Source organism: Phaethon lepturus, unplaced genomic scaffold, assembly GCF_000687285.1.
Source record: "Phaethon lepturus isolate BGI_N335 unplaced genomic scaffold, ASM68728v1 scaffold1722, whole genome shotgun sequence".
NCBI lineage: Eukaryota > Metazoa > Chordata > Aves > Phaethontiformes > Phaethontidae > Phaethon > Phaethon lepturus.
The window spans coordinates 215,113-241,970 of record NW_010523906.1 but is presented as its reverse complement, the minus strand read 5'-3'; the positions used below and the strand labels follow the sequence as shown (position 1 = coordinate 241,970).

The window sequence follows — 26,858 nt, the reverse complement described above, 5'->3', positions numbered from 1 at the left end:
ATTGTCTCCTGCCATGGTGCTAAACCAGCTCTTCATCTTTCCACAAGAGCAAATCAGGAAACTTTAGATATCTCAGTATTACATAGAGGAGTAAACTGATAGTAATAGAAAGCTGCTGTCTGCTTTGCAGACATGCCTGTGAAGAGAAAGAAACAGCCTCCTTATTCCTATCTGGGTGTCCGATCCTATTCTCCCCTTAATCCCAGTCCCTGATTCTTTTTTTTCCTAATTCCTCTTCTTGCGCTCCTCCAGTCTCCTTCCATAGGCTCCTACGTATAGAGTGAGGAAAACCTCACTTCCTTCTGCAGCAGATCAGAGACAAGAGGAGAAATTCTCTCTTTGCTCTTAGCTGCCAAGCACACATTTATTATCAGCTGGGACAAATTTAATCTCAACTAACTTTACAGAGATGACATGGTAAATGTAATTAAAATGAATATTAATGCAAGAATGTCTTTTCACATTATTTCAGCCTTAAAAATAGCTTAGCTATGTTAGCTGAAACATCATGAAAAAGAAATTATTCTAGTAGACACCTAGAGAATTTGAGTCCAAAGATTTAATGTTGATAAGCTTATACACAGAACAGATTCTTACAACAGGAAATATGGGACAGCAATCTCTAGTGAGGTTTTTATTCTTTTATTATGTTATAAAAACATAAGAGGCTTTGTGATACTGTAGTTTCTTAAGTCTATATGAAAACTTAGTTGGAAGGAAAACTTACTTCTTGGAATTAAAGCAATAAGAATACATCAAAATTGCTTATACTAGGACAGATTCAGATCTCATTCACTTCAGCTTACACTGTTGAAGTTCCTGTCTTGTTAATGCATAACAGGCTTACTTATGAATTAGAAAGATTCTGGTTCTGAAGTTCCAGTTAGGAGAGAGTGTAGCTGCCCCCTCCCCGGGATTTGTGGTTCTGCACAACTCCCAGGAATATCATCTTTTCCCTTGCAAGCACACACAGGAAGCCAGTCTCCTGAGTAAGAAGGCAGTAGTTTCACAGAACAGTTGGGCTTAAGAAGGAAGGGAAAATGACTCTGCATGTGGGAGACTGGAGGCATATGAAAAACAACACAATTTAAAAAACCCAGAAATTTTGCCAAGATCTGAGATAGTTCCTATAAATAAGTTCAGAACAAAATACATAATGGTACACTATGAGATAAAGATTTTACTGGCATTTATTTGGGTTTTTCCACACAAAAACACCTCTGGCACTCTCCACCTGAAGTTAATACAGCCTTTTGCAAAAATGCTGCATTAGACCTTTATGCCAGATTCCCAATGTATGTAACTACAGATATACATATATGGAATCTTTAGAATACAATTTAATCTGGAACATGTCAGATGTATAGAAAAAAAAATTACTCTCAAACACTGGCACTGGTTGCCCAGAGAGGTGGTAGAGGGGTCCCACCCCTGGAAACATTCAAGGCCAGGTTGGACGGGGCTCTGAGCAACCTGATCTAGCTGAAGATGTCCCTGCTCCTTGCAGGGGGGTGGGACTAGATGGCCTTAAAAGGTCCCATCCAACCCAAGCTGTTCTATGATTGTATAAGGTGGGGGATGCACGGGAAGCTGGGAGGGGACACAGCCAAGACAGCTGACCCAAATTGGCCAAAGGGATATTCCATATTATATGATGTCATGTTTAGCATATAAAGCCGGGTGAAGAAGAAGGAAGGGAGGGACATTTGGAGTTACGGTGTTTGTCTTCCTAAGTAACTGTTACATGTGATGGAGCCCTGCTTTCCTGGAGATGGCTGAACACCCGCCTGCCCATGGGGAGTGGTGAATGAATTCCTTGTTTTGCTTTGCTTGTGTGTGCGGCTTTTGCTTTGCCTATTAAACTGTCTTTATCTCAAACCATGAGTTTTCTCCCTTTTACCTTTCTGATTCTCTCCTCCATCACACTGTTGGAGGAAGTGAGCGAGTGGCTGTGTGGTGCTTAGTTGCTGTCTAGTGTTAAACCATAACATACAGCTTTTTCTATGCTCAGCTATGTCAGGTCGAGGAGGAAAGGCAGTGAATCTGGTGCCTAAAGCTGTGTAAGAGCTGCTACCCACCAGGCTGAGTTGAATTCATTTGCTGAGCAGCCACTATTGAGATCAAGTTCAAGTGGAGATGCCAAGTGCCAAGTGCCAAGTGCTACACCCATGTAGTGATCTGCTGCACCATCAACACTTTGTATTTGCACCAAATCTTACTCTGGCTGACTGAGACCTGACACTGCAGGAGCACAGCTGGGGGGATGTGAATGGAGTTTGGGCATCAGGCCTCATGCTTGTATTTTCAGGGTTGCTGGAAATACAACTTAGCACAGAAAGGAAAAAAGAGGTGGTGCAATTAATCACAGAATCACAGAATCACTAAGGTTGGAAAGGACCTTCAAGATCATCAAGTCCAACCATTAAACCAACGCCACCATGTCCCCTAAACCATGTCCTGAAGCATCACATCCACACGTTTTTTGAATACTTCCAGAGATGGTGACTTCACCCCCTCCCTGGGCAGCCTGTTCCAATGCTTGACCATCCTCTCGGTGAAGAAATTTTTCCTAATACCCCACCTAAACTTCCCCTGGCGCAACTTGAGGCCATTTCCTCTCGTCCTATCACTAGTTAGTTGGGAGAAGAGACCAACACCCATGTTGCCACAACCCCCTTTCAGGTAGTTGTAGAGAGCGATAAGGTCTCCCCTCAGCTTACTCTTCTCCAGACGGAACAAGCCCAGTTCCCTCAGCCGCTCCTCATAAGACTTGTGCTCCAGACCCCTCACCAGCTTCGTTGCCCTTCTTTGGACAAGTTCAAGCACCTCAGCAACCTTTTTGTAGTGAGGGGCCCAAAACTGAACACAGTATTCAAGGTGCGGCCTCACCAGTGCTGAGTACACTGGTAGTAGTGTACTGGGGTATCTGAGAGTACTATCATTCCTGCCACTCAGATAAGAGAGGTGGGAGCAGGATGGGGGCAGATGGGAATGTTCTTCCATTATACATGCTTGGAGACTGAAGTCAGTGATAGAAAACTGAGACCAGCAGCATCAAAGAGCTCTGTTGTTCCTTACCTCTTCCACCCCAGATAAATAACTGGCAAGGAAGGGAGCCAGCATCTGGTACCAATGGGAACAAGGACTGTTATGAAGCACATCCTCAATGGCTCGCTTAAAACAGTCCCCTCTTCATATTGCTTTGCTTCTTGCCCATCAAATCCTAGTATCTTTCCAAACTGCATCCCCTTGAAATAGTTGACATCTAAGTGTCCTCTGGCTTGGAACAAATTAAAGACATCTCATGAAATGGTCAAGGACACATTGAATAACCAGGGCTTTTTTTTTCATTGTCTAAATCGCATGCCAGAAAGCTTATAAATTTTCATCACAACACAGCTTTTCCACAAGGTAAAAGAGTTTATTTCCTAGAGACTTGCAAGAAAAGACTAGACAAATGTAGTTTTCAATAATGAAAACTGCTTCTTATTAGTGCAAAAATTGCAAGCAATGTGTCACACATTTCATTTCCAAACAAGAACTGGCAAATGACCAGAATTGAGCAAGCTTCGGTATAAGGTTTCCTCTCACTAGTATTGCCACTGTTAACATGAAAACAAGATCTGTAAGAATGATTATTGAGTGAAATGCTTAACTTGTACTTTTGAGGTCGGAAAAATTTATCAGATTCCTGGAGATACTGCAGAAATTGTTATTTCACCTACAAACCTGACAAGACTATGTTAGAAGAACCCTCTGCAGAAGCATGAAATTTTGCCTTGGGGAAAAGAGATTGATTATAAAATATGTTAGGAAGAAAGGACCAAGCATGTTGCAAAATAACAATTTGATAACATTATTCCAAAATTATTTTGCATTTAAACTACTGATACTGATACTCATCCTCAATCCTCACCTTGCTCTATGGTCAGTCTTTATACTTACGACTTTCTTAGCAATTAAAAACTCCACAAAACCAGAGAGAAAACTGGAAGAAAGTTTTCCACATTACTGTCATTTTGTCAGGAAGTAATAATAAAATACTATTGAAAAGTTAACTAAAAAAGGCCATTCCAGTCATAGATAAGAGTGAGGTGATAGCAATTCAGAGTCCTAACTTACAAACTGTGTAAAGATAGAAGGTGATGTAAGTAGGATCAGTTTAAAAAGGAGTCCCAACAGACCCCTAGTCCCACTCTACCTGTGTTTAAAGATCTCTCTCTGGTTCACATTCAGCTCTTCCAGAAGTGAACCTGAAGTAACCAGTGCCATCAAAAGCTTTACAAATATTGCTATTCAAATGAACATATATTCACAGACATTTCACACAACAGTAAAGGTTAATTACAGTATAGTGATAATTAAACAATACTGATAGCTGGGACAAGGATCCCTGTAGGAAGAATTTCTGCTATTTTTATCCCCTTTTCCTTGTAGCACTGATTCATTACAACCAACACAATTGTCACATGCAAATTAGCTGCACAGATAAAGTGGCAATTGAAAAAATTACCTCTGATGTTGCACTTGGCCCACTTAATTACTAACGCTGTTGACCCAACTCTGTCTGTCTATTCAGTCATAACAATTCAGTAAAATAATTATTAATACTTACCTAAATTACATCTTAATATCTTGAATGTATATCATGAAGATAATTTCACTTCATTTGAGTAATGAAAATTTCAGAGAGTCTGTATTGTACCATTATTCAGATTACTTGAGATAAATGCTAGTTAGCTTAGATGCTAAATTTCTCAAAGGGCCCAGTGTAAAATCAATATTACTATGAGCTAATTAACAGACTTCTAAACTCTCAGAAAAATATTCCTTTCTCCAATAAGTGTGTAAGTCTGGGGAGTGCAGGAAGGGGCAAACATGATATTTTTGGACATAACAAAAATGCTGAATACCTGCTCTGCACATAACATGGAGTTCTGCTTAACCTTGGAGCTAACACTACTGTTTTTGTAATAAATGTAAAAACTCTGTTCACCTCCCAGAATGTCTCACAGAAGTATTTCCTTCCTCACATTTTTACCAACCCTCATCATGTTGTTTAAAATGTGAACCACCCAAATCAGCCCGGAGAGTACAAAACACAGTCAAAAACTTTGACTGTATAATTCTGGGCAGGATCCATGTCTTAAAAATAGGTTATTCACAGAAAGTGTCTGTGAAATAGCAGCAAGGAAAACATGTGCTAAAGAAAATACTTAAGCCTTCACACACTTACACCCTGAAGTGTGACTGAGGTCTTGGTAGCACTTGTTCATCTCCTGCCTGCAGCTGAATCCCGCTCACACCAGCAGCTTTACCTTTGGGCTGCCTGGTGTTCAAGCTCTGTGTTCTGAGCAGATGGAGTAGCCTGGAAACCACATCAGACCTTCAAGTGAGTCTAGAAAGAAGATCCTCCTCTTAGATGCCATCAGAGCTTGATCTGGTAGAGAGTCTCAGAGCATGCCCAAGGCAGAAACACAGGAGCAGCGTGAATTGGCAGATGCTCTTTCTTACAAATGTGATGGAAGGAGGAGGAATTGCTTTATCTTCCTTTCTCATAGCACAGCCCAGCCATTAGAGGATTCATGCAGAAGGTGGGAGATCAGATTAATGTGTTTTTCTAAAACTCGAATTTCCTAAAAAGAGCAGAAGCTATGCAACAACCGACAGGAAAGGGCATTCTTGGGATTGAGGAGGAATTGTTCACTGATCCTGCCGAAACTAAATTGCTGTGAAGCTTTGTGAGTAAGCCAGAAAGGAATATTATCCTTTAGATCAGTGACAGCTGGCTGTGGTAAATCAATCTTCTTGTGCTGTTGCTAGAAATGTTTCTGGTTTTCATCCAGTGACTGCCAAATATAAAAAGCAGAGAAGTGGTAAGTCCAGGATTGTCTATTTCTTTCAACCAAGTATCCGAACTTCTGAGCTACAGACTCATGCTTCTGGTGGATACTGTAACTTGAAAGAAAACAGTGAGGCAGCTGTTCTCATCCAAACGGATGACTTGGATTTCAAGATCCAGGGACTAGCATAGGAAATCCAGTCTCCAAATGGTGTCTAATACAGGGCTGCAAAGGGAGGCAAAATTTTTAACATGGTCTTGGAGGCCTCACCTGGCTGTTTCAATCAAGTCTGCTCTGTGCACTGCAAAATGAAGGCACTACCTAACTTTCAGGTGCCAAAACCATTTTCACAACCTAGCTGCTAGTAATTGGAGGCTGTTAGGTCAACTGAACTTGCTGTTTTGTTTAATCATAGAAACATAAAGGTGGGAAAGGACCTCTAAGATCACCAAGTCCAACGCTCAACCCACCACCACCATGCCCACTAAACCATGTTTCAGAGTGCCACATCTACACATTTTTTGCACACTTCCAGTGATGGTGACTCCACCACCTCCTGTTCCAATGCTTGACCACTCCCTCAATAAAGAATTTTTTCCTCATATCCAGTCTAAACCTGCCATGACCCAACTTGAGGCCACTTCCTCTGATCCTATTGCTAATTACTTGGGAGAAGAGACCAACACCCACCTCACCACAACCCCCTTTCAGGTAGTTGTACAGAGCGATAAGGTCTCCCCTCAGCCTCCTTTCCTCCAGGCTAAACAACCCCAGTTCCCTCAGCTAATCCTCCTAAGACTTGTGCTCCAGATCCCTCACCAGCTTCATTGCCCTTCTTTGGACACACTCTGGCAACTCAATGTCCTTTTTGTAGTGAGGGGCCCAAAACTGAACACAGTATTTGAGGTGCTGTGAACAGGGGCACAATCACTTCCCTACTCCTGCTGGCCACACTATTTCTGATACAGGTCAGGATGCTGTTGGCCTTCTTGGACACCTGGGCAATATGAAGCAGCTCCCAAAAATGAGAAATACTGGACAATGACTGGTGTTGTGTATGCATCACTGATTTGCTATGTTTAAATGATTTCACATTCCACCATGCTACTTTTGATCTGTAGTGGTGAAGCAAGGGTAAAAGGTAAGATAGCTTGTAAGCTAATAAGGAATTGGTATATACTAACTTTCTCTAGGTGAAAATTAAAAGGGTGCAGGGAACATACGCAGTCAGGCTTGCCTGCTAAATACAGTCATTATGTTAAGACCCATTTTAATGTATTCCTACAGATTTTGTTTGCTAAGGAAGGCACAACAAAGAGCAGGATTGAATAAGGTATTGTCATCTCCCACTACACACAGATGAGATTTCTGTTACATGTGATTTTTCTTATAAAAACCACTGTGATTTATTTCCGTGGTATGTACAGAAGTATTGGTAGCCAGGTCCCTGAGGTCAAGACATAAGTGAAGGTGGCCTCCATTTTCTTCAAACACATTCTAAAAATATGTGAACATTTGATTAAGGGTTGACAATTTTCTTTTCTTCCTTTGCTTGTTCTTGTAATTCATTTCGCATGGGAAGTGGGCTGCGTTTTTATCCCTTCCAATTCAGCAGCCAGGCGGCTGGCTTTGCGGGCCCACTCCCGTCACCACGGCAACCATCAGATCGCTGTGATGTGATCCTATGTGCTTTATGTCACTACACGGTGCTATTGTTCTCCGTCAATGATTTGGGAGATGCATTTCCCTTTTCTCATAAAGGAGGATTAATTCTCGTTTCACTGCATGGTCATCCCACATGTTGCGCGTGGAATACAGCATGGTATTAGGATGCCTTTTGCTTCATATGTAGTGACTTCAAGAATGACTGGTTTGCACCATGAAGCCTCTGTTCAGCACCAAGCAGACACTGCTCCTCAGAAACACGCTAGAGAATCTGAATTGAGGCTGTAGTTCTCAAGAATCATCAGTATGACCATACTAGCTGAGATCAAAAGCCTCTAACTCATTGGTTCAGTGTCTCTGCTAGTGGCCAAAACTCCCCAAAAAAGCAAAATATATAAATAATTTGTTTTACATAATTTTTTTCACTCCCATCTTCAGGCTAATTTAAAGTTAAGCATATGGGCATTTAGCTACACTAGAGACTGACTGCTGGATATATAGCAGGCAGAAGACCTAATTTTGCTAAACACAAATCCACCATAGATTTCAATGGATACATAAGGCTCAGCTGCTCTTTGGCATTTGGAAGATGCTGATTTACCATCCCTTTTCTAGACTGCAGCAAATCATCCCTGCATTGAAAAGCTTATTTCTTTTTATGTGTTGCAGAGATGGCAGAAGCCCTGGACTAGCCTTCTTAGAAATTAACTTTGGAATGACATATTCCACAAGAATCAAAATAAGAGCAGTCCCTTCAAATCTATGCTATGATGACAGGCACAAACTTGCAGAGTGCATGGAAGAAAGGATACTTAGAACCACAGAATCAGAATCACAGAATAGTTTGGGTCAGAAGGGATCCTCAAGGACTGTATAGTCCACCCCCCCTGCCATAGCCAGGGACATCTTTCATGTTGCTCAAAACGCCATCTAACCTGACCTTGAACACTTCCATGGATGGGGCATCCACAACTTCTCTGGGCAACCTGTTCCAGTGTACCACTGTCCTTATGTTCAATCTGAATCTACCCTCTTTCAGTTTAAAAGAATTGCCCCTTGTCACTACAGGCCTTGGTAAAAAGTCTCTCTCCATCTTTCCTATGCTGAACAACCCCAACTCTCAGCCTTTCCTCATAGGAGAGGTCTTCCATCCCTCTGATTTTTTCGTGGCCTTCCTCTGGACCTGCTGTAACAGGTCCAGGTTCTTGTTTGTGCTGGGGACCCCAGAACTGGATGCAGTGCTCCAGCTGGGGGCTCACCAGAGCAAAATAGAGGGAGAGAATCACCTCCCTCAACCTGCTGACCAGGCTTGACTTTCTGGGCTGCAACTCCATGTTGCCAGCTCATATGCAATTTTTAACCCATCAGTACCCCCAAATCTTTCTCTGTAAAGCTGCTCTTGGCCAGTTCATCCCCCAGTCTGTACTGATATTCGGAATTGTCCTGACCCAGGTACCTGAACTTGTACTTAGCCTTGTTGAACTACATGAGGTTCACATGGGCCCACTTCTCAAGCCTGTAAAGGCCCCTGGATGGCATCCCTTCTATGCATAAAGGGGATATTTCACTCCCTGTCCTTTACTGATCCCTAAAACACTTGAATGAAGTATAACTGGACAGTAAGTCCAAAGAATGAGGGAATTTTTTTCCATTTATGCTAACTTTATCTAAAAATTAAAAGTTCCATTTTGGAAAACAACTGGGTAGCCACTGCTAAGTAAGAAGTGCACTCTGGAGTCATTCACTGATCACTGCATTTCTTAACATTTCTTTGTCAACCCATGACAACATGTTTTTAATATTAAACAGTAGCCTTTCATGTAACATGGTCTAGCTATGTCACCAATAATATAGCAAACTGTCACCCAGAACCTATAAAAAATCCTGTGTAGTTATTGACTGGATCCCATATAAAATATTAATTACCACAGGCATCAAAATAGTTTTCCCACAATTTTTAAGTGTCTTGCCATTGAACAATAACATTTATAATTCTGAAGTACAAAAATAAACAAGCACATTCACTAAATAAACAAAGAAATGCAAAATCAGTTTTCTGGCTGTTTGAGCCAGACAGTAAACTGTCTACTTTCTGTTCTCTTCCTCCCTTCGTATCTGTTTTTTCTCCCGGTGCAACTTATTCCCAATCCACATATTGTATTCAGATATAGTTCAAATATTGTGACCTTTCTTTCTGTTCACATTTTCTGCTTTATTTACACATTTTTTTCTCTTTTGCAGGTATTCTTGTATTGTTTATCTCAGATACAACACAAAACCAGTAATTAGTGTGACTACCATAGTTCTGTGTTTTCTACCCATAACTGAATAGTTAGAAGTTACAAATACTCATACCATACGATATTTTTATACCAAACCATAAATTACCCGCATATATAATGACAAGCATAATCTTTTATGACCAGTGACTATAAGAAACAAATTCATGCACTTGAAGAAGTCTGTTCTCAGAAATTGAACTATGTAACTTGCCTTCAGCCAAAGAAAATACTAGCTGTGAAGCTTAAAGTCACATATTGTTCTCATACAGACAGTCCTAGCACCTTGATATAGCCCTTTGAATTATTCTTCCTGCCTAGCAAATAGTATTTGGTTTCAAGAATCTTCTATATAAAGGTAAACTTGTTCTGTTATTTATCTGAGGAGCTGATTATTCTTCCCGTAGACCTGCTGCATTTTCTTAAAAATCTGAGTTAACATGTTCAAAATTAATGAGAGGACAGCTTGATATATTCTTAGGGTAGTATTACCTGTATGCAGACTGATCCAGTCCCAAAACAGTGTGGAAGGATTCTGCAATGTTGCTACACAACTCATTTTCCAAGTACACATGTTGGGATATCTACTGTCAAGAGTCCAGCAATTTGACACTTGTACTTCATTTCCCGCAGTCATAGGAAAGGACTTCATGCAAGTCAGTCCACCTTGTATGGTACCCTCCTTCTTGATGCTACTGTGATGAGCATTTCCACAAATCCATTTCCTATACAAGGATACTGCATTTGACAACTAATGTTTAGGGAGTCTTTGGGTCCTCCCCTATCCAAATTCAAGCAGTTCTTCTACTGATGCTTTGCAAATTTCTTTGTGGGCAAGATTTTTCTAATTTAACTTTTCTTTGCAATAAAGAAATGCTCCTAATGGTCCTGAAGAACACTTGGGAGTTTCACTGATCCCTTCTGCCTCTAATATCAGGTCCAAAACAGACCAGTGCTACCAAGAAATCAGATAATAAAACTGCGTGCTCCAGATCTAGTGACACAAGATTGCGGGAGACTAACTTTGCTTGATATAATTTCTATATTTCAGTGCATCTTCTTAAAAGGCAAAGTTACTGCAATGAATAAAATAGACAAAATAAGAGCTGCTGATCCCCACTACACCTTGCAGGAATGTTGCAAAGTCACAAAGCTACAAAATAACAGAATGAAGACTGTTCAACACTGGCTTACCACCCTTCACTCCAGGATACATATTCTACACGGCATCATACGCACATGAAAATTATGTTTATGAATAATCCATTAATTCAGTGCAGGGGGATGGATGGTACTTACAAAATAAGATAGCTGATATTTCTTTTTTTAGCCCTTATCATCCTTTGTGTGGGTCCATGTCTTATATATAGTTTTCCATTGAAGACCTCACCAGTAAGAATGACTCACTTCATATTTTTTTTAGGCATTCATTGAAATAATATTAGACAGCTCCAAAACAGGAATTAATATATTTTATAAGACTCCTTCAAGGCAAGATGGCATTTTTATACCCATTATACAGATAAAGAATTGAAGTAGGACTAATTAGGGCCAGAATTTAAAAAAAAAAAAAAAGTTCTTAGTGCCTAAATGCAGGGATTGTTGTCTTCCATTTTAATGAGTACTTAGTATCTATCTACAAATGTATTTGAAGGACAACTGTAGTCAAATTTGGTTTTAGCTGTGAGTATTCACATCTCAGAAAATCCAAATTCTGCTCCTTCTCTCACACATGTGTATCAAGGGGTTTTCAGTGCAACAGTTTTATCAGAAAAGCTTGTGACAATTTTTAGCTAGCTGTCCAGGTAAATCAGAAGCCTGAGACACCTTGGAAAGTGGAAAAATCTGAATAATATGGTACCACAAAGTATGCTGGAAAGCACAGCCAGCTTTCTGCAAGGAGTCAGCTTAAGCCCAGTCAAGAAAATTAGCTTTCACTCAGCACCCATTCTGTTGGGCCAGAGCTCTCTCACAAAGAGTGACAAGAACAACTCTGTGAAAACTATCCAGTTAAATGTCCTTCTGCTTTTGTTCAGGACTCCCTAATATGTTTTAACTCAGTAAAAGAACTTAGATGTGAAGCAGATATCGTCTGTCCCCCTCTTTGTTTTCTTTTACTCCCCTTCCTTTCTTCCTGTTCTTCCCTCCCTCTCTCCCTCCCTCCTTCCTTCCTTTGATTTGGAGACAAAAGAGACACACAGTAATTTCTACTGAGGAAAGAGGAAATGGAGAAAAGGAGGAGATGTGGAGCACAAGAAGAGTCCAGCCTGCAGGGATAATGTGGCAGGGAGAGAGATCAGAAACATAAAAGCATTTTGGGCAAGACAGTCAGACACAGAGAATCTCAGAAGCGAAAAGAAATTAAGCATGGTACCTGGGTAGCTCCAGGAGACACAAAAGGAATGCTAAGAAACAGTTTCTGCCATGAGTTTGGCTTATAGAAGCATTAAAATGCATGTCTTCAAGATTGAAGTAATGATAAATTGCCTATAGCTAGATCATACACAGAAAATGTTCCTGATTCATTTTGTTTGGGGCATAAAAATGCAAATAAGTATTAAATACTTGCTTTATTTTGTTTTCCTGTGCTATTTATAGCTTGAGTCCAATCATTGCCAGTGAACTTACTCAGAACGTAACTGAAGGTACTCAGTGAGATTCTTCAGGTGATCTGGTTAACTCTGGCTCACTCCTGAGAATCACAGAATCATAGAACCATTTGGGTGGGAAAAGACCTTTAAGATCAAGTCCAACTGTTAACTTAGCACTGCCAAGTCCACCACTAAACCATGTCCCTAAGCGCCACATCTACACGTCTTTTAAATACCTCCAGGGATGGTGGCTCAAGCACTTTTGCGGGCAGCCTGTTCCAGTGCTTGCAAAGCAGAGTTTCCAACTGCGGGTACTTAGAAACCTGGCCTATCAAAGGACAGACACAAGCAGATAATTGGCCACAAGATAGCTCTTAATATACAGATATTTCTATCCCAGGATCCTCTCTTGATTTCATATATGTGGGCCGGCATATTATGTAATTTCCTAGCCAGATAATTAAGGGAATAGAGAAGCATTTTCCCCAAACTCATAATCCAAATCAAAGGCTGACCTCAGAAAAGACCCTTAGATATATTTTCCTATGCATTCTCCACAGACTAGGCTTCTTCTGCATGTGCTAGCAAGTGTTTTTATTCTCTTTTCCCCTGAGTCTCCCTTTCTTACTGTTCAAGAAGAAGGAAATCAGCATGCACTTTAAACAAATACATACATGAAGCAAGATGCTATTGTATACATAGCAGTGTTAAGAGACAGAGACAAATCAAACCATACAAGCAGGAACAGAAGAATTTTCTGACAAAAAGCCTGATATTACAGGGAACCAAAGATTTGTCTGTATCTGGGTTCTTTGGCACAATATTCCATTCTTGCTGCATAAAGTTATTTTTCTGGGCAGAAAGTGAAGATCTACTATTTCTACAGGCAATAAAACAAGTACTTAAAAAATCAGAATGTCAGGAAATAAAAAGTTTGTGGACAGAATAGCTACATTGCCAAATTCCAAGAGAGATGGAAAATGAAATAAAATAACTTGCACTGTCAATTTATAATTCCTTTCTGGCAACAAGAGGGACGCCTAGGGAGTTCAGAGAAGCTAACAGAACTATAATATTCATACTATATTTAAAAATGGATCAAGGCTAACAAGCAACTCAGTATTGTGCAATCTTTTATCCTAATGCAGCATAGAAGCTAAGAACTCTTATTCCTTTATAAACACCATCTTAACTTCAAGAAGTGGGGTTTCTATGTGATTAAAAGGGGAGTGGTGTGGAGAGAGCATGCTGGAAGCACTGAAAAGCATACTGAAAAGTTAAATAGTGTGGCTGCTGAAGAACAGAAGATATCAATCATTTCAGAGATTTTAAGTGTTGTAACCAGCTGCACATATATTTGTTTTTTAGTGTAAGCTGTAAGGTTCCAGTGAATAAGATGCAGATTTTTTCCTCCCTTTTCCTAAATGCAAAGAGGGATTGGGCACAGAGGGCCACTCTTTACCAATTCATGGCTGCTAACTACACAGTCAGAGAAAATACTGTTTGGGATTTGGATCAGAAAGGTCATTTGATAGGTGTTTATCCAGCATACTTTTATTCATGGTATTCCAGTTTTTAATATTTAAACTGACTGTTAGCACTTGTATCCACAGTAACCTTATCCCTCCCCATCTGCCACCTGGGCAAATACTTTGGCTTTTATATTTCAAAACTTCCATCTAGATCTGGTCTTTGCATCAAAAAAACTTTGAAGAAATATTATCCAGTCAAAGACTTTCAGCACAAATCTAGAGCAGGTATTGTACATCTTGCAAATGTACCCATTATTGTTCCCATCAATAATTCTATTAAATCATATGGTTTCCAACAATTCAATAAGATACTGCATAAGATAATACTCATAAACATCTGAAACATTAGATTTCAGTTAAGTCATGGGTTGTTATGTTCAACAAGTGTATATACCATCAGTTTAATCAGTACCAGCCAGTCTAAAACAAATACAGTGTATTGCTGCATGGAGACTTTATCCCATATACACAGTAATCGGAGCTTAATGAGGGACAGCAAAAGATACACAATATAATACGTTTCATAGCGAAAAAAAATGTTTGAAATATTTAATGTAGTGTTTTAAAGTCTACAGAAGTAAATTATTTGGGGAGTAAAGTACCATTTGTATTACTTGTTTTCCTGAAAATGTTTCAATCAGGAGTGGACTAAGATGACCAGAGACCAGGTGTAAAATTCATTGTGTGACCTTGTACTTATGATGAATAAAAGCTTGTTGTTAATTCAATCAATTATGCTTATGCAGAATAAAATCATAGTTAAGACAAGGAAGTTTGCTTTGTCTGCACTGGTCCTTTCCCTTACTTTCAGTAGATGAAGAATATAACCTTCTTCCCATTGAAAGTCAAGAACATCAAACTTTCTTAGAACTGGACCTGTCTTAGACCTATGTAGAACACTCTGGCAAAGTTTTTGGAGATGATCTCTGAAGTGCTCAGTTTCTGAAAAGTCATTTTTAATTATCTAAAGTTATCATCTGAAGTGTTATCCTTTTATCTTTTCTAACTCTTTATAACCCAGTTTCTAAAATGCAAATGAGAAGCATGTTTGGATGTATAAGTACTTTAGAGTGATAACACAATTCTAATGTTCCAGAAGAACAATACTAGACAAGTGTAAATCACTGCTGAATGAGAAGCGAAGGCAGTTTGGGGGTCTCATTGTTGTTTTAAAACAACCATTGGGCTCAGGTTGTAAAATCATTAAGCAATGCAACATTAGAAAAATAAAAACACATTTTGTTTTTAACTGCTAGTTCTTTGAAATGTGTGCTTGAGCATACTCTAATCTCTGTACACTGAAGGAGGAAGGCATTTTGAGGGAAAAAATTAGTAGAGAAACCTGTGATTGAAGATTGTATCATAAGGCATATGAATGTGAGGGATGAGCTGAGGTTGCAGAGGTACTGTAGCTTTCCAGTTTTTTATTTCTGAGCGTGTGGAATTTTTCACTGTACTGAATTACTTTTTTCTGTAATATGTGTATGTGTGTGCAACTACATGTGTGAATAGGCAGCACAGACAGCACGTTGTGAAGGGCAGGCATAATGGACAACATGTTGATAAAGGCTTCTCAGGTTTCATTGCTTTTGTCATTAAAAAGGTTAAAACTGATGCTTGGGTGTTGGCACCATAAAAAATACATGGGCATAGGGTATGGAAGAAGGAAGCATTTTCACCAATGTGTGGGAAAACGGAAGATCTCTAAAGTGAAGGAGAGAAAGTTTAGGTGCCCAGGAAATTCAGAAGTGGTCATGAAAACTCTATACCAGGAATGGCTTGCTTGCATGGCAATTGTGGCACATTATGTTCTAGAACAGCTTTTGAAAAGTAGCTGTAATTTTACTAGCAAAATTAAGCTTGTCTCCCTTGTTGGAATTTTAATTATTTTTGATGGAACAAAAGCTTCTCAGCTATGTGGTAAGAGGTACAATACGTTGTACAATGCATCTGTTTCTTTATGGGTTTCCCTTAGATATTTAGTTAATCTCCCAACTGCACAGTTACTTCATTTGGCTTTATTCGCTTCCCATTATGTCCCATTGTGACATTCTGCTCACTTCTACATTTTCTCCCCACCAGACTTGGTACTGATGACAGTAACTATCTGTTGCTGATAACATCACCATCCATTTCCTTCTTGAACAAGGCATTAGTTGCATGGTGAAAGGTTGATAAAGTCAGGAGTCTGGAATCTATACTGAGGATGAATTCTGTGATCTGAAATACATACTGGTGCTATATTTGTATTTTATTTGTCCTCTAATAATTCATTCATTCTCCAGGAGTTCTCAAGGATGATTTCTAAAGGACCTAGTATTTCCTCTTCAGTTTCTTCAGGCTCTTCATCAAACATCACCTAACCTAGATGATTCAGATATTTTAATTAACCAAGCAGTCTTTTACCTGCTTGCAGTATGATCTCTCTCTGTCTCTATTTTTTTTCTTTCCCTTTTGCTCTAATATCTCAGTGGTCTTCATTAACACTGTATTTCACTAATTCTCATACTTTGTTCTTTATGCTAAAACTAAAATGACTCTTACCTGACTTCTAGCAGTGGTCATATCTTTCTTAATATTCCTTTTAGCTATAGCATTTTGATAAAACCTTTTTTGAATGTATTCTACTCACATAGTTAGTGAAGTGTCATTTTGTCTCCTAATGTTTTCCTTATTGTATTTTGGTTATTTAGCTATTCTTTCATGATGTATTCTCTCTATTCTTTACTTTAGATTGTTTCAATTTTATTAATCTGCATTAACACTTGCTCATATAACTACCTGTGCTTTTGTTACATCACCCAGTCTTCCTTCATAAAGCATAACATGTCCAAGAATCCTACCCTTATTTCCAGTTATCTGTTAGTACACATTAATCTTTACCTAATAACTCCTTCAGAATCCCACAATGTAATTATCTGTAATAAAGCTCCTCTGTACTGCTGTGTCCTTCAAACATCTTTAACTTAGTCAGGGAAGTCTGTCTTTGCTTGAGATTAATTTACCCATTGGTCCAGATTCCATTTAATTGTTTCTTGTTGGACAATATTGTTCTAAAACAGTAATATACAAACTGTATATTGAGTTCCTTTTAAAATTCCTTTTATTGTATTTTGTGGGTTTTTTTAGATTTTAATTTTATTAAGAAGTATTCCCACATGAAATAACTAAGAATAAGCTGTAACTTTCTATTACATACAGACCACTGGTTTTAAGTCTACCATTGCTTTCACTGCAAAGCTTTCCATTATTTATCTGCGATGCAAATACCATTATAAACTGATTTCAGTTTTTCACTCTGAGGAGTAAAAACTCTTAGACTTTCCACCTCTCTTAACCTTTAAACTTTCTGTTACTTTTAATGACCTTTATATATTGTACTATTTTCCTTATCTTTAATAAGTTATGAATAATAGCGTTATACACATAATTCTGTACACAAATATTTCTAATTCTTGAAGATTTAGCATTGTCCTTTTTGGTAACAAAAGCAGCTGTAAGGTTTTGGCCTTAAATAAACACATAGCAAGAACATTGTATCGGCATTATTAAATGTTATGCTTTATGTGATTATTAATTATAAATGATATAATTAGAATTTTCACCTGCTTTATCAACCTAACTTTCAGATTAAATATGTGCTACTAGTTTCTCATAAACTTGTATTTAGGGCCAATAGACAATTCCTCACGTATGTAGTCTCAGAATGCAGTTCATCAGTGTTTGTACACTGAGATGAAGGCCAGTCTCTGCACTAGGAGGGCTTTTAGCTCAGCATTTCACATTAACATTTAACATATTGTTATAACAGATGGGACCAATTCCAGTCCTCAGGAGCCATACTCACTGATCTGTACCATGAAACAGTTTCACTTCCAGTGGTGACTGTACATGCAATGGTTTTCAATGTCTGGATTTGGCCCTGTGTTCTTATTGAGGGTAAGACTGAGCCCAATACATTGATATGTACATTGGACGAGTTCTTTCCTCTCAGACTGCTGTAGAGTGAGCTTTCCAAAGCGGCACATATGCACTGGATGTCACTAACCTGAACTGCAGAGGTGAACGGAAGGGCATTCCACCGCATATACTGGCATCTGGATTGTCTACCAAGTGTACAGTCTGAAGTCCTGCCTGTGTGCCTTCTATGTACAATCTTGTGTGGAGCAAAATTTAAATAGAGATGGCCAAATATTCCAGAACAACCAAAGAAACCCTCACATAAATGTTAACTTAGCAGAACCTAGCAGACAGGCAGAAGGACCCATCCCTGTTTATACCTTCAAGATACAACTGTTGAGACAGGTTTAGATGAAAACATGCTCCCTCTGACTCTCAACAAATCCACCATACCCAGGATGCCTTAATGAAATCAACAGTCTGTTTGGAGATGGATTCTTTACGAATCAGTTGTTCAAGTGAAATACACAAAAACTCTGTCCTGTTTTTCTCTCATCTGTTGAGCAACCGGTACTGCCAAAATGTTCATAAAGTCCTTTGTCAAGTGCAGAATAAGTCACCAGCCTGCAGTGCCTGTGTTTTTCTCACACACATACACACGCAAGTGTGCGTGTGCGTTACATGTATAGATATATAAACATGAAGCAGATTCCTCTAAAATCCCTTTCCACTGGGGAATGAGTGCTGCCTCTCCAGATCTGCATGCACTCAACACAGGACGATGAAGAATGCTCTGAGACCTCAAGACAGAAAGACAGGGCAAACTGTTATTTACACATGTAATACTGAGAAGTACATTAATAAGCCCTTCCGGCTTTCGACCAGCTTGAGGAATACCATGACAGAAGCATTAACTGGAGCATGTGGAATGGGATTATTTGTTAGACCTGCTGCTGTTGCAGGATGACAGGCACAACCTTCATCGCTGGCACCTACCTGAGCTCTGCTTTGCAGGTTTTATACTAAGAATCCCTACTAGGATGAAAAAGAAGATCTCGAAGCCTCAGGGCTGGATGTTCTGAGGGAGGAGAAAAAGCTTTAATGAAAATACTTTGCATTTCCTTTTTGGTGAACCCTGGATGGATTCTAGCCCAAACTGAGCCATGGAAATTTCTGTGTCTACGTGACAGCTTGAGGAGACCTAGTAAAAAAAATCAATACAGCCTAGACAGTGATTCAGCTGACCAGATGAATCTACTTTAATTTATGCTGAAAAAAGTACCCTAACAGTTAGTCAGCCATTCAGCTAAATTGCATTCTATGCTCCATTGGCTTTAATGGCTGATTAGGTGCTTCACCTAGTTGCCCACAGATATAAATTTAGAGTCATTTGAGGTGCTGCAAATGTACATTGCCTGAAATCCAACTGGAGTTCCAGACAGGCATGGGTTTTCCATAGATCCTGTATCATATATTCCAGGTCTACACAGATGTCTCAAACATCTCAAGTGATTCCAATACATGGACAACTGAGCTGAGTCCTTAAAATCTACTGACTGGTACACATGTAGGTGTCTATATTTGAAAATTAACTCTGCCTCACTCTATGTTTGGCTAACAGGTTGGACTAAGGGAACAGTTGGTTTGCCTCAGGAGCCACAGTTGCAAAAGGTTACCGAGGTGAAGGAGAGGAAGACTCAGAAGTGACAAAGCGCCACTTTGCTCAGGAAAGAAGCCAGGGCCACACTGGCACTCAGAGGAGCTCCACAGTTTTAGTGTCAAGTTCTGTAGATCTGCCATGAAACTAAAAGCCAAGTCCTGGCGTTTGCAAGTGAGGTCCAGATAAGGGGATTGAAACTCGTGGTTCCAGGCATATATTCTAATATTTTACTAGATGTACAGAAAATTTTAAACCACAGATTATTGCAGCATCAGTGGGACTCGTATTCCTTCTACTCTACTAAAAATGTGGCTTGCTGCATACCACTGGCTGCCAGTTTTAAGGTTGCCTTAAACTGTTCTTCATTTCTGGGTAAAATACACACAGTCAATACCCTCTAAATCTTCTTATGCTTCTGCTGATGCATGAGTGCACTGATGAGTCTCTGCAGTAGCCATTATGGGCCTGGAATGCTCAGAGCCTGGATGTTGTAAAGGTTGATATGCTCTCCTAAGCATGTTAGGAGTTGGCTTCTGAAAGCCACTACAGACCCTTGTCAAACATTGGCCTTTTTTTCATCATCTGTAGCATGGCTAATGTAAGAAAGGTGGTGGCAAACTGACTCTTTCAAGCTTTCAGCTAATGCCCAAATGATCAATCTCTGCACCAGGTATTTTTGGATAAAAGCTGTGGTGGTCTCTAGAAGTGCCGGTCTTGGTGACAATGCACGTAAAAAATTTTTTTTCAGGTGCATTTCACTGTAAAGAAATAAAATTGCTTCTGTCCTTTATACTTGATACAGAGTTTAAGGTCCTCCAGAGAGATTAAAGGCAAGAAGAATTACAAGGTATTCCAGGACAGCAAATCCCAGGAATGACACCTGAGAGAGGAGAGCATCCAGATAAACTTCAGCTGACTAATAAACCTCCAGACCTAGTAAAAAATGAAAGAAAAGAAACAAAGAAAGGAAGAGACAGAGGAAAGGAGAAAGAAAAGTCAAAACTTAACTCAAAACTAAATCCAAAACAGGCAGCTAAGGGGAATTGAGAAGGTAGTTCATGCCTAGCACTGTGAAACGAGGTAAATACTCATGCAGCTAAGTTCAAAGGATGAATAAAAATACAGAACATTATTACAAGCAAGAGAAATGCATATGCAGCTAAGATACCAGGTGGAAACTCAAGACATTTCTATTGAGTTGCTAGACATGTCACAAGCTCTGCGTGATCTACAACACTTAAGATTCATTTCAGCTGCATAAACATCAGGACTCAAGCCATCTGAGATGGGCGGTGGTATCCCACCTGGATTCCAGCTGCTAATCTGAAGGGTGTCTGTCTGTCTCTGGTCCTTAGTAATATCTGTCAGCCCTGTCTGGATCTCTTGGATTCCCTGAAGTGTCTCAGTTGGTACTAGATACCTATGTTTAAGCAACTGAATTGGTCTGTTAAACATTATGTTAGTAGCTATTTTAAGAACTAGTCTCTCTTATCTCAAAGCGTAAACAGTTTTCGCCTCAGTTTCCCACTAGTGAAAGAGAGAGAATCAAAAAAAAATACTTAGGCAATACTAAGATACTCAGGGAATGCAAGCCATTGAAGTACTTGAAGGGGTGGAGATGTCTGTAAGCAATGTAAGCAATGAAAGTCCAGTGTCTAATACCAATTCAGGTTATTAATGTTACTAGTGAACAAGATTTTGGAATGTAAAAAAAAATAATAAAATGCTTCATAGTTTTCTGTTAACTCGTTTTGGTTGCCTGGTCCCTGTTTCCCTCATAAAGTGTTTTATAAAACTTTTGAAGAGGTACTCTCTTAATCAAATAGCAATATTAAGCAAGTGATAAAATCTCAGAATGTCTTAAATGATTAAAACAACCTATAAATAGATAGTCATATGCAGTCCTTAATCAGAACTAGTCCCCACTGGGCAGTGATTTGATTGAACTGCTTTTATCTCTGTGAATCCAGAATGGAATCTCTGATGAAGCTCCAGAGCTGTAGAAAGCTGCATGCAAGGATCCAGTGACCTCGCACATTTGTATATTTTCATCTGTTTTCTCTGCAGTATAGCTTTTTTTCTCATCACACCGAGTTACGTAGGCCTGCAAGTCTGCATAAAGATTATAGTTTGTCCCAGGTGTACCCGTGGGACCTATGCATCAAAAGGTGTTCATGGATTCATTAGGTTTCCTTATTGTTTATATCTAGTTTATATACTGCAACTTACGACTGATCTAATTGTTTTCTTGCACTTTAGAATTAGTTTAACTGCAAAATAGCTTTTACGTTATGAAACTGCAGTATCATTTGCATCTTCAAATATAGAGTATCTCTGCACAAAGTCACCACAAATTTTTACATCTGAAGGACACTGCAGCCTATTACACAACAAATTAGCAAAGTTAATAATGACTGCATATACACATACACATATTCAAGTATGATTCTACTCCTACAAGCACATATGAACTAAGTCTTAGGACTGAATCTGCTTTGGGCCTACTAAATATTATGCAAATGTCATTCCTGCACAACACTAATAGTAGGTAGGAATTGCATTTGCTATGTGTGCAAATACACCGTAAGTAGAAATAAAGTAGTTCATGAAAACACAACTGATTTTTTTAATACTACGTTTCAACCTATTTTTGAAACATATATATTGATGAACTATGGAAAAAATGTTCATACTGTAAAGTTAATAGGAAACAGGCTGTTTCTTACTATAAAGTCCACACACTTCAGGTAACATAAACAAATCTTCCTAATTCTGAACACAGTCTAGTGAAAAACTTTCCTAATGCCCAAGGGGGACTAAACACAAGGGGTTAATTTCTGTGATTTAACATAAATGATTAACCATGAAATCTTTTTATCTGAAAAACACTTTCTTATTAGAATGCCAATTTAATTAATAGAATTTTGCTGTTGAGAGTAGTATAAATAGGATATATTTGTTCTTAGATGTATGTTATTCCATGGACATTAATTATATCATTGTGATATTCCGTCTTCTGTTCTGAAGATCTAGTAAGACCTGTACTACTAAATCATACTTAATAGGAGTGTGATGGTTGTTGCTTAGGCAACAGAATGAATAAATGCAGGTCAGAATGTGCTTCCAGAAAAACAAAAGCAGGAATATGGTACAGACTAAAGAACAAATATGACAAATTTTTACTGCATTGAGGTATTAGAGTTGTTCACTGTACAGTAGTTAACCTACCTGAAACAATTTAATGAGCTTGCAAAATATAGCTTAATATGTAAACTAATTCAATAAAGGTAAAGCAGTTCTCTCATATTAAGGAAGACTACAATACATTTAAGTTTGGAGTAATCTGAATTTTTCTCTTAGCATAGCAGGTCTTTCTTCTCCCATTTTCCTATATACTTTCCAAGTTTAATTTTCTCTTTAACATTTTGGCTAGAATGGAAAATATTTTAAAAAACACTCATTCAGTTTTTCAGGAGAGGCTTTCCTTACATAATGATGATATATTCAAAAGAATAATATATGAAAAAATTAGTGGGTTTTGGTAATTTTCATCTCCAATAAAATACGGGAACTATTCAATTTCTGGTACAAACAAAAACTGAAATACGTAACAGCATGATGAACAGTGTGAAATCAGTAAATTAGGAATTATTGAATTATTGAAAATATAGATTTTTTTATTACTAGGCAATTTTCCAGCTTTTTGCTTATCATTGGATTTAAGAGTCTAATCTTCCATTCACATATGCATGCTAGCCTAACCAATATTAACAGTAATTATGTATTTTACCTGCGATATATATTTAAAAACAAACCACTTTGGAAAAGGCTTAAATTAAAATGACTGGAAGACATTAGCTTACACACAAGTATGCAGGTATAACTTAATCTGCCTGATACCTGAAAAGTTTCATTTGTGTATTGAAGAACAGAATCTTGCATGCAATTTGTATGTTTACTAAGTATACTAATGAGAGATGTAGGAAATGAAAGTCTTATAAATTCCCCCAGAATGGGGTTCAGGCCCTTCCAGAGCCAGGGGACGACTGGAAAGCCCTCCAGGGCAGTTTCTTTGGCTTCTCCAGTGCTCATCATTTACCTGTGGTAGGTGCACCCCTCTGCATTTTTTATGCCACCTACAGCCTCTTGTGAACAATTTCCCTCTGTAATCTCTTTAAGACTAAACGATCGTCTACTTATGTAACTAATGCTATAACATATATAAGAATATGTGGTTACATTTTGGGAAACTGTAGCTTGAAATGCATTTTAGATTTTTTTTTTTTTTTTTTTTTTACATTGCTGGGCTGACAGCACACCCTTGCAGCTTTGTTTGCAAGAATATTTAAAAGTAAAGATTCTAAAGATTTGTACTGATATAAGCAAAAAATCACATGGTAGCCATGTAAAAACAGTAAGAAACCTCTTTATCTATAAAACACTATTATAATGTGTAAATGGAAGAGATCTGTGCCTTAATTTTCTGATCAGTAAGCCATAGGCATATAATGATGTTGGCAAAAGAAATTAAATAGGAAAAACACAACTCATGATGATTTTATAGTCATAATGTTCTCTTCTGTTTCTTATATGCCAGGTGCAAGTTATGAAAAGTTAGAACTGTTCCACGATATACATGGTTACTAAAAATATCTTAGAAAAGGTCTGAATAATAATATTTTAAGTATATAAGAAATGTGGTCAGGGTTTTTGCAAGAGGTTGAAGTAATGGAAATACTGAAGCAGGTAGAAAAGTGATTATATAACAACCCTACGAGTAAGCTTCTCTCTTTACTGTCAATATTAATTTCAGTTGAAAGTTTGTGCATGACAGGTCTGTGTTACTTTACACCAGATGGTAACACTGTAAATTCTGAAGTACATCAAATATGATTTCATTCCTATGTTCCTGATAAATGCCTAGACTTAAAACATGAAAATGGAACAATTAAAAGGAATGCATTACTTTTCCACAGCGGGCATAAGTTTCAACAAGTGAATCCCATAGCCTGATTATCTAAGATGCAAAAACATGTAACTGAGGCATCCAGAATCACTTACAGAGAGAGCACACTTCATTAAAAATAATTTTCTGGTATTAAAACACTTCTCAATGCAAGAATGGCATTGCATGCTATTTAATTATTATTACAATGATGTTAATGTTTAAATAAAAGTAATAACATGATGTATTGCAGGTAGGGGTGTTTACAGCTTTTACATACTATGAAAATACTGCAATGGATTAAAAGAACAGTGCTTTTTTCTTTTTAATCTGAAGATTGATAAGGGGCAGAGAGAACCTTAATATTCAGTTTTTCTTTTACCATATTTCTGGCGAGACTATTTTGTAACGGGTACAATTTGGAAGTTTACACAAGGACAGTTTCTATATTAATTTAGCTAGACATAGAAAAGTGAAACACTAAACAGATCTTCTTAGTGCAATGCAGAATAGCTCTAAGGTATTTATGAGCACATAAGAGACAGACAAAAAAGGCAGCTACAGTGTATATACACAGCTATGCACAGAAGATTTCTTACCATAAATTGCACATTGTCAAATCCATTAGCCAGCAAGTGGTTTTCATATTGAGGTAGCCCAATATTTTCCAACCATTGTCCCACTGTCTGGACAGGGCATCGGGGTCCTGTAGGAGGGTGAAGAGGGAGGCGTTTAAGCAACGAATAACCATCCACTGGATAATAGCGGTAGTCCTGGGCTGAGAGGTGGCATTGCCACATCGTGTTCCTGGGAAAGTTGGTATCAAAGGAGCCCGCCAGCTTGACAGATTAATGTTTTCAGCAAGCAGAAAAGTCAGAAGTAAAACATAGTTTACAGGGCAGTATGTAGCGTAAGATCTGATCCTAGCTCTACATTTCTTAGTTATTAATCTTTACTACAGACCAGTACGTCATACAGTAGGGGGAAAAAAAAAAAAGCATATCAAGCTGTCAGCTAAGCTGTTCTCCGTTATATGTGATTGTTGGAATACTCCACAATGAGCAATGCACTGCCAGCAGCAAGAATTCTTTTTATCAAGTACTCCTACACTCATCAGTATGCAGCTCCATGCTTCTTGCTCCCCCTCGCTCTCTCCCCTTCATTACCCAGCCTAGGCTACACCTCGCATTTTCAATAATAGCCATCAGATAAGGCAGATTTTTTTTTTGTCTGCAAGCTGTAAGCCTGCTGCTGCTGCTTCCTCCTACACACCCATCCAAGCGTCAATCTTGAATGATGAGAGCAGTCAAAACAAATGCAGAAAATAGCAAGATTCAAAAGCAACCTAGAGCACTTAAATCTGAATAGAATCTTCATACCAGTTACGCTTTACATATCTGTTTGTTGTAGATTTTTGTGTTTCACAAGACATTAAGTAATGCAATACATAAACCATAGCCATGGCGTGGTTTAATTATGCCTTCCTCTTTCCCCTTTTAATACAAGATAGGTAGTGGTCTGCATCTCTGCTTATATAATAGCAAAACCCTTTAATGAATTGATAATGAATACATTTCACAGTTTCTCTCCTGTAGTACAGCAAAAGACATAAATGGCACAACAATTTTAGTCAAAGTAATTAGATTATCTGCATGATTTCTTCAACCGTAAAATACTATAAGACACAAGAAAACCTTCATGCCAAGATATAATAATTTTACTTGAAAAGGTCACCATTTCAAATGAATAATTAAAAGAATATTTTTACTAAATAAAATTTTAAGTTTATATACTTTTCTTACAAAAATGTGAAAGATAGCAGGCAGACATATAAGATTTACATGATTTCTAGAGACGATGTATATTTTATCAAACATAACTGGAAAAAATTTAATGAAAGATGATGAATTTAAAATGAAAGTTCATTTTCTGCACAAGAAACCAAGTACCTTGTGATGTATTTCCCATTAATGTTCAATTTTGAGACAGTTTCTCTCAAGATGGAAATATTTTACACCTTTGTTCCAAGATGAATGTTTACTAAAGTTTTGCTTTTCATAACAGGATCAAAGAACTTAGCAAAAAAGGCAGAAAATGGGTATATTCAGGGCACGATTCTGAGAAGAATCCTGTTCAGTAGAACTTAATTTATTGAACACATTAATTACTTTTCTTTGTTTTTCTTGTCCATTGTGCATCTCAAGCAATGACCATCTCTAAGGAGGAAATTAATTCCAGGCATAAGGAAATTATAGGTATCTGTCATGGCCATCATTTGGGATTGATGATACTATGGCAGAAAACTGTTTCACGGAAATCCAAACCTACCGTCTGACTGACACCTTATAATATAAAGCCTCTGCAAGTGACATGCGGAGGCTCCCTGCAGAGTCGCAGAGCAGACTCTAAACTTAGCTGCATATTTAAAATTAACAATATTATA

At 38.3% G+C, this 26,858-nt stretch overlaps 1 protein-coding gene across 1 annotated transcript in view; it reads right to left on the bottom strand.

The window, feature by feature from the left end:
* LOC104617032 (ankyrin repeat and sterile alpha motif domain-containing protein 1B-like) overlaps positions 1-26,858 on the bottom strand; it is a 232,815-nt gene that overhangs the window by 2,630 nt on the left and 203,327 nt on the right. The window contains exon 15 of the mRNA XM_010282242.1: positions 25,015-25,121. Within this exon, the coding sequence (XP_010280544.1) occupies positions 25,015-25,121 (107 nt within the window). The remainder of the gene's footprint in view (positions 1-25,014; positions 25,122-26,858) is intronic.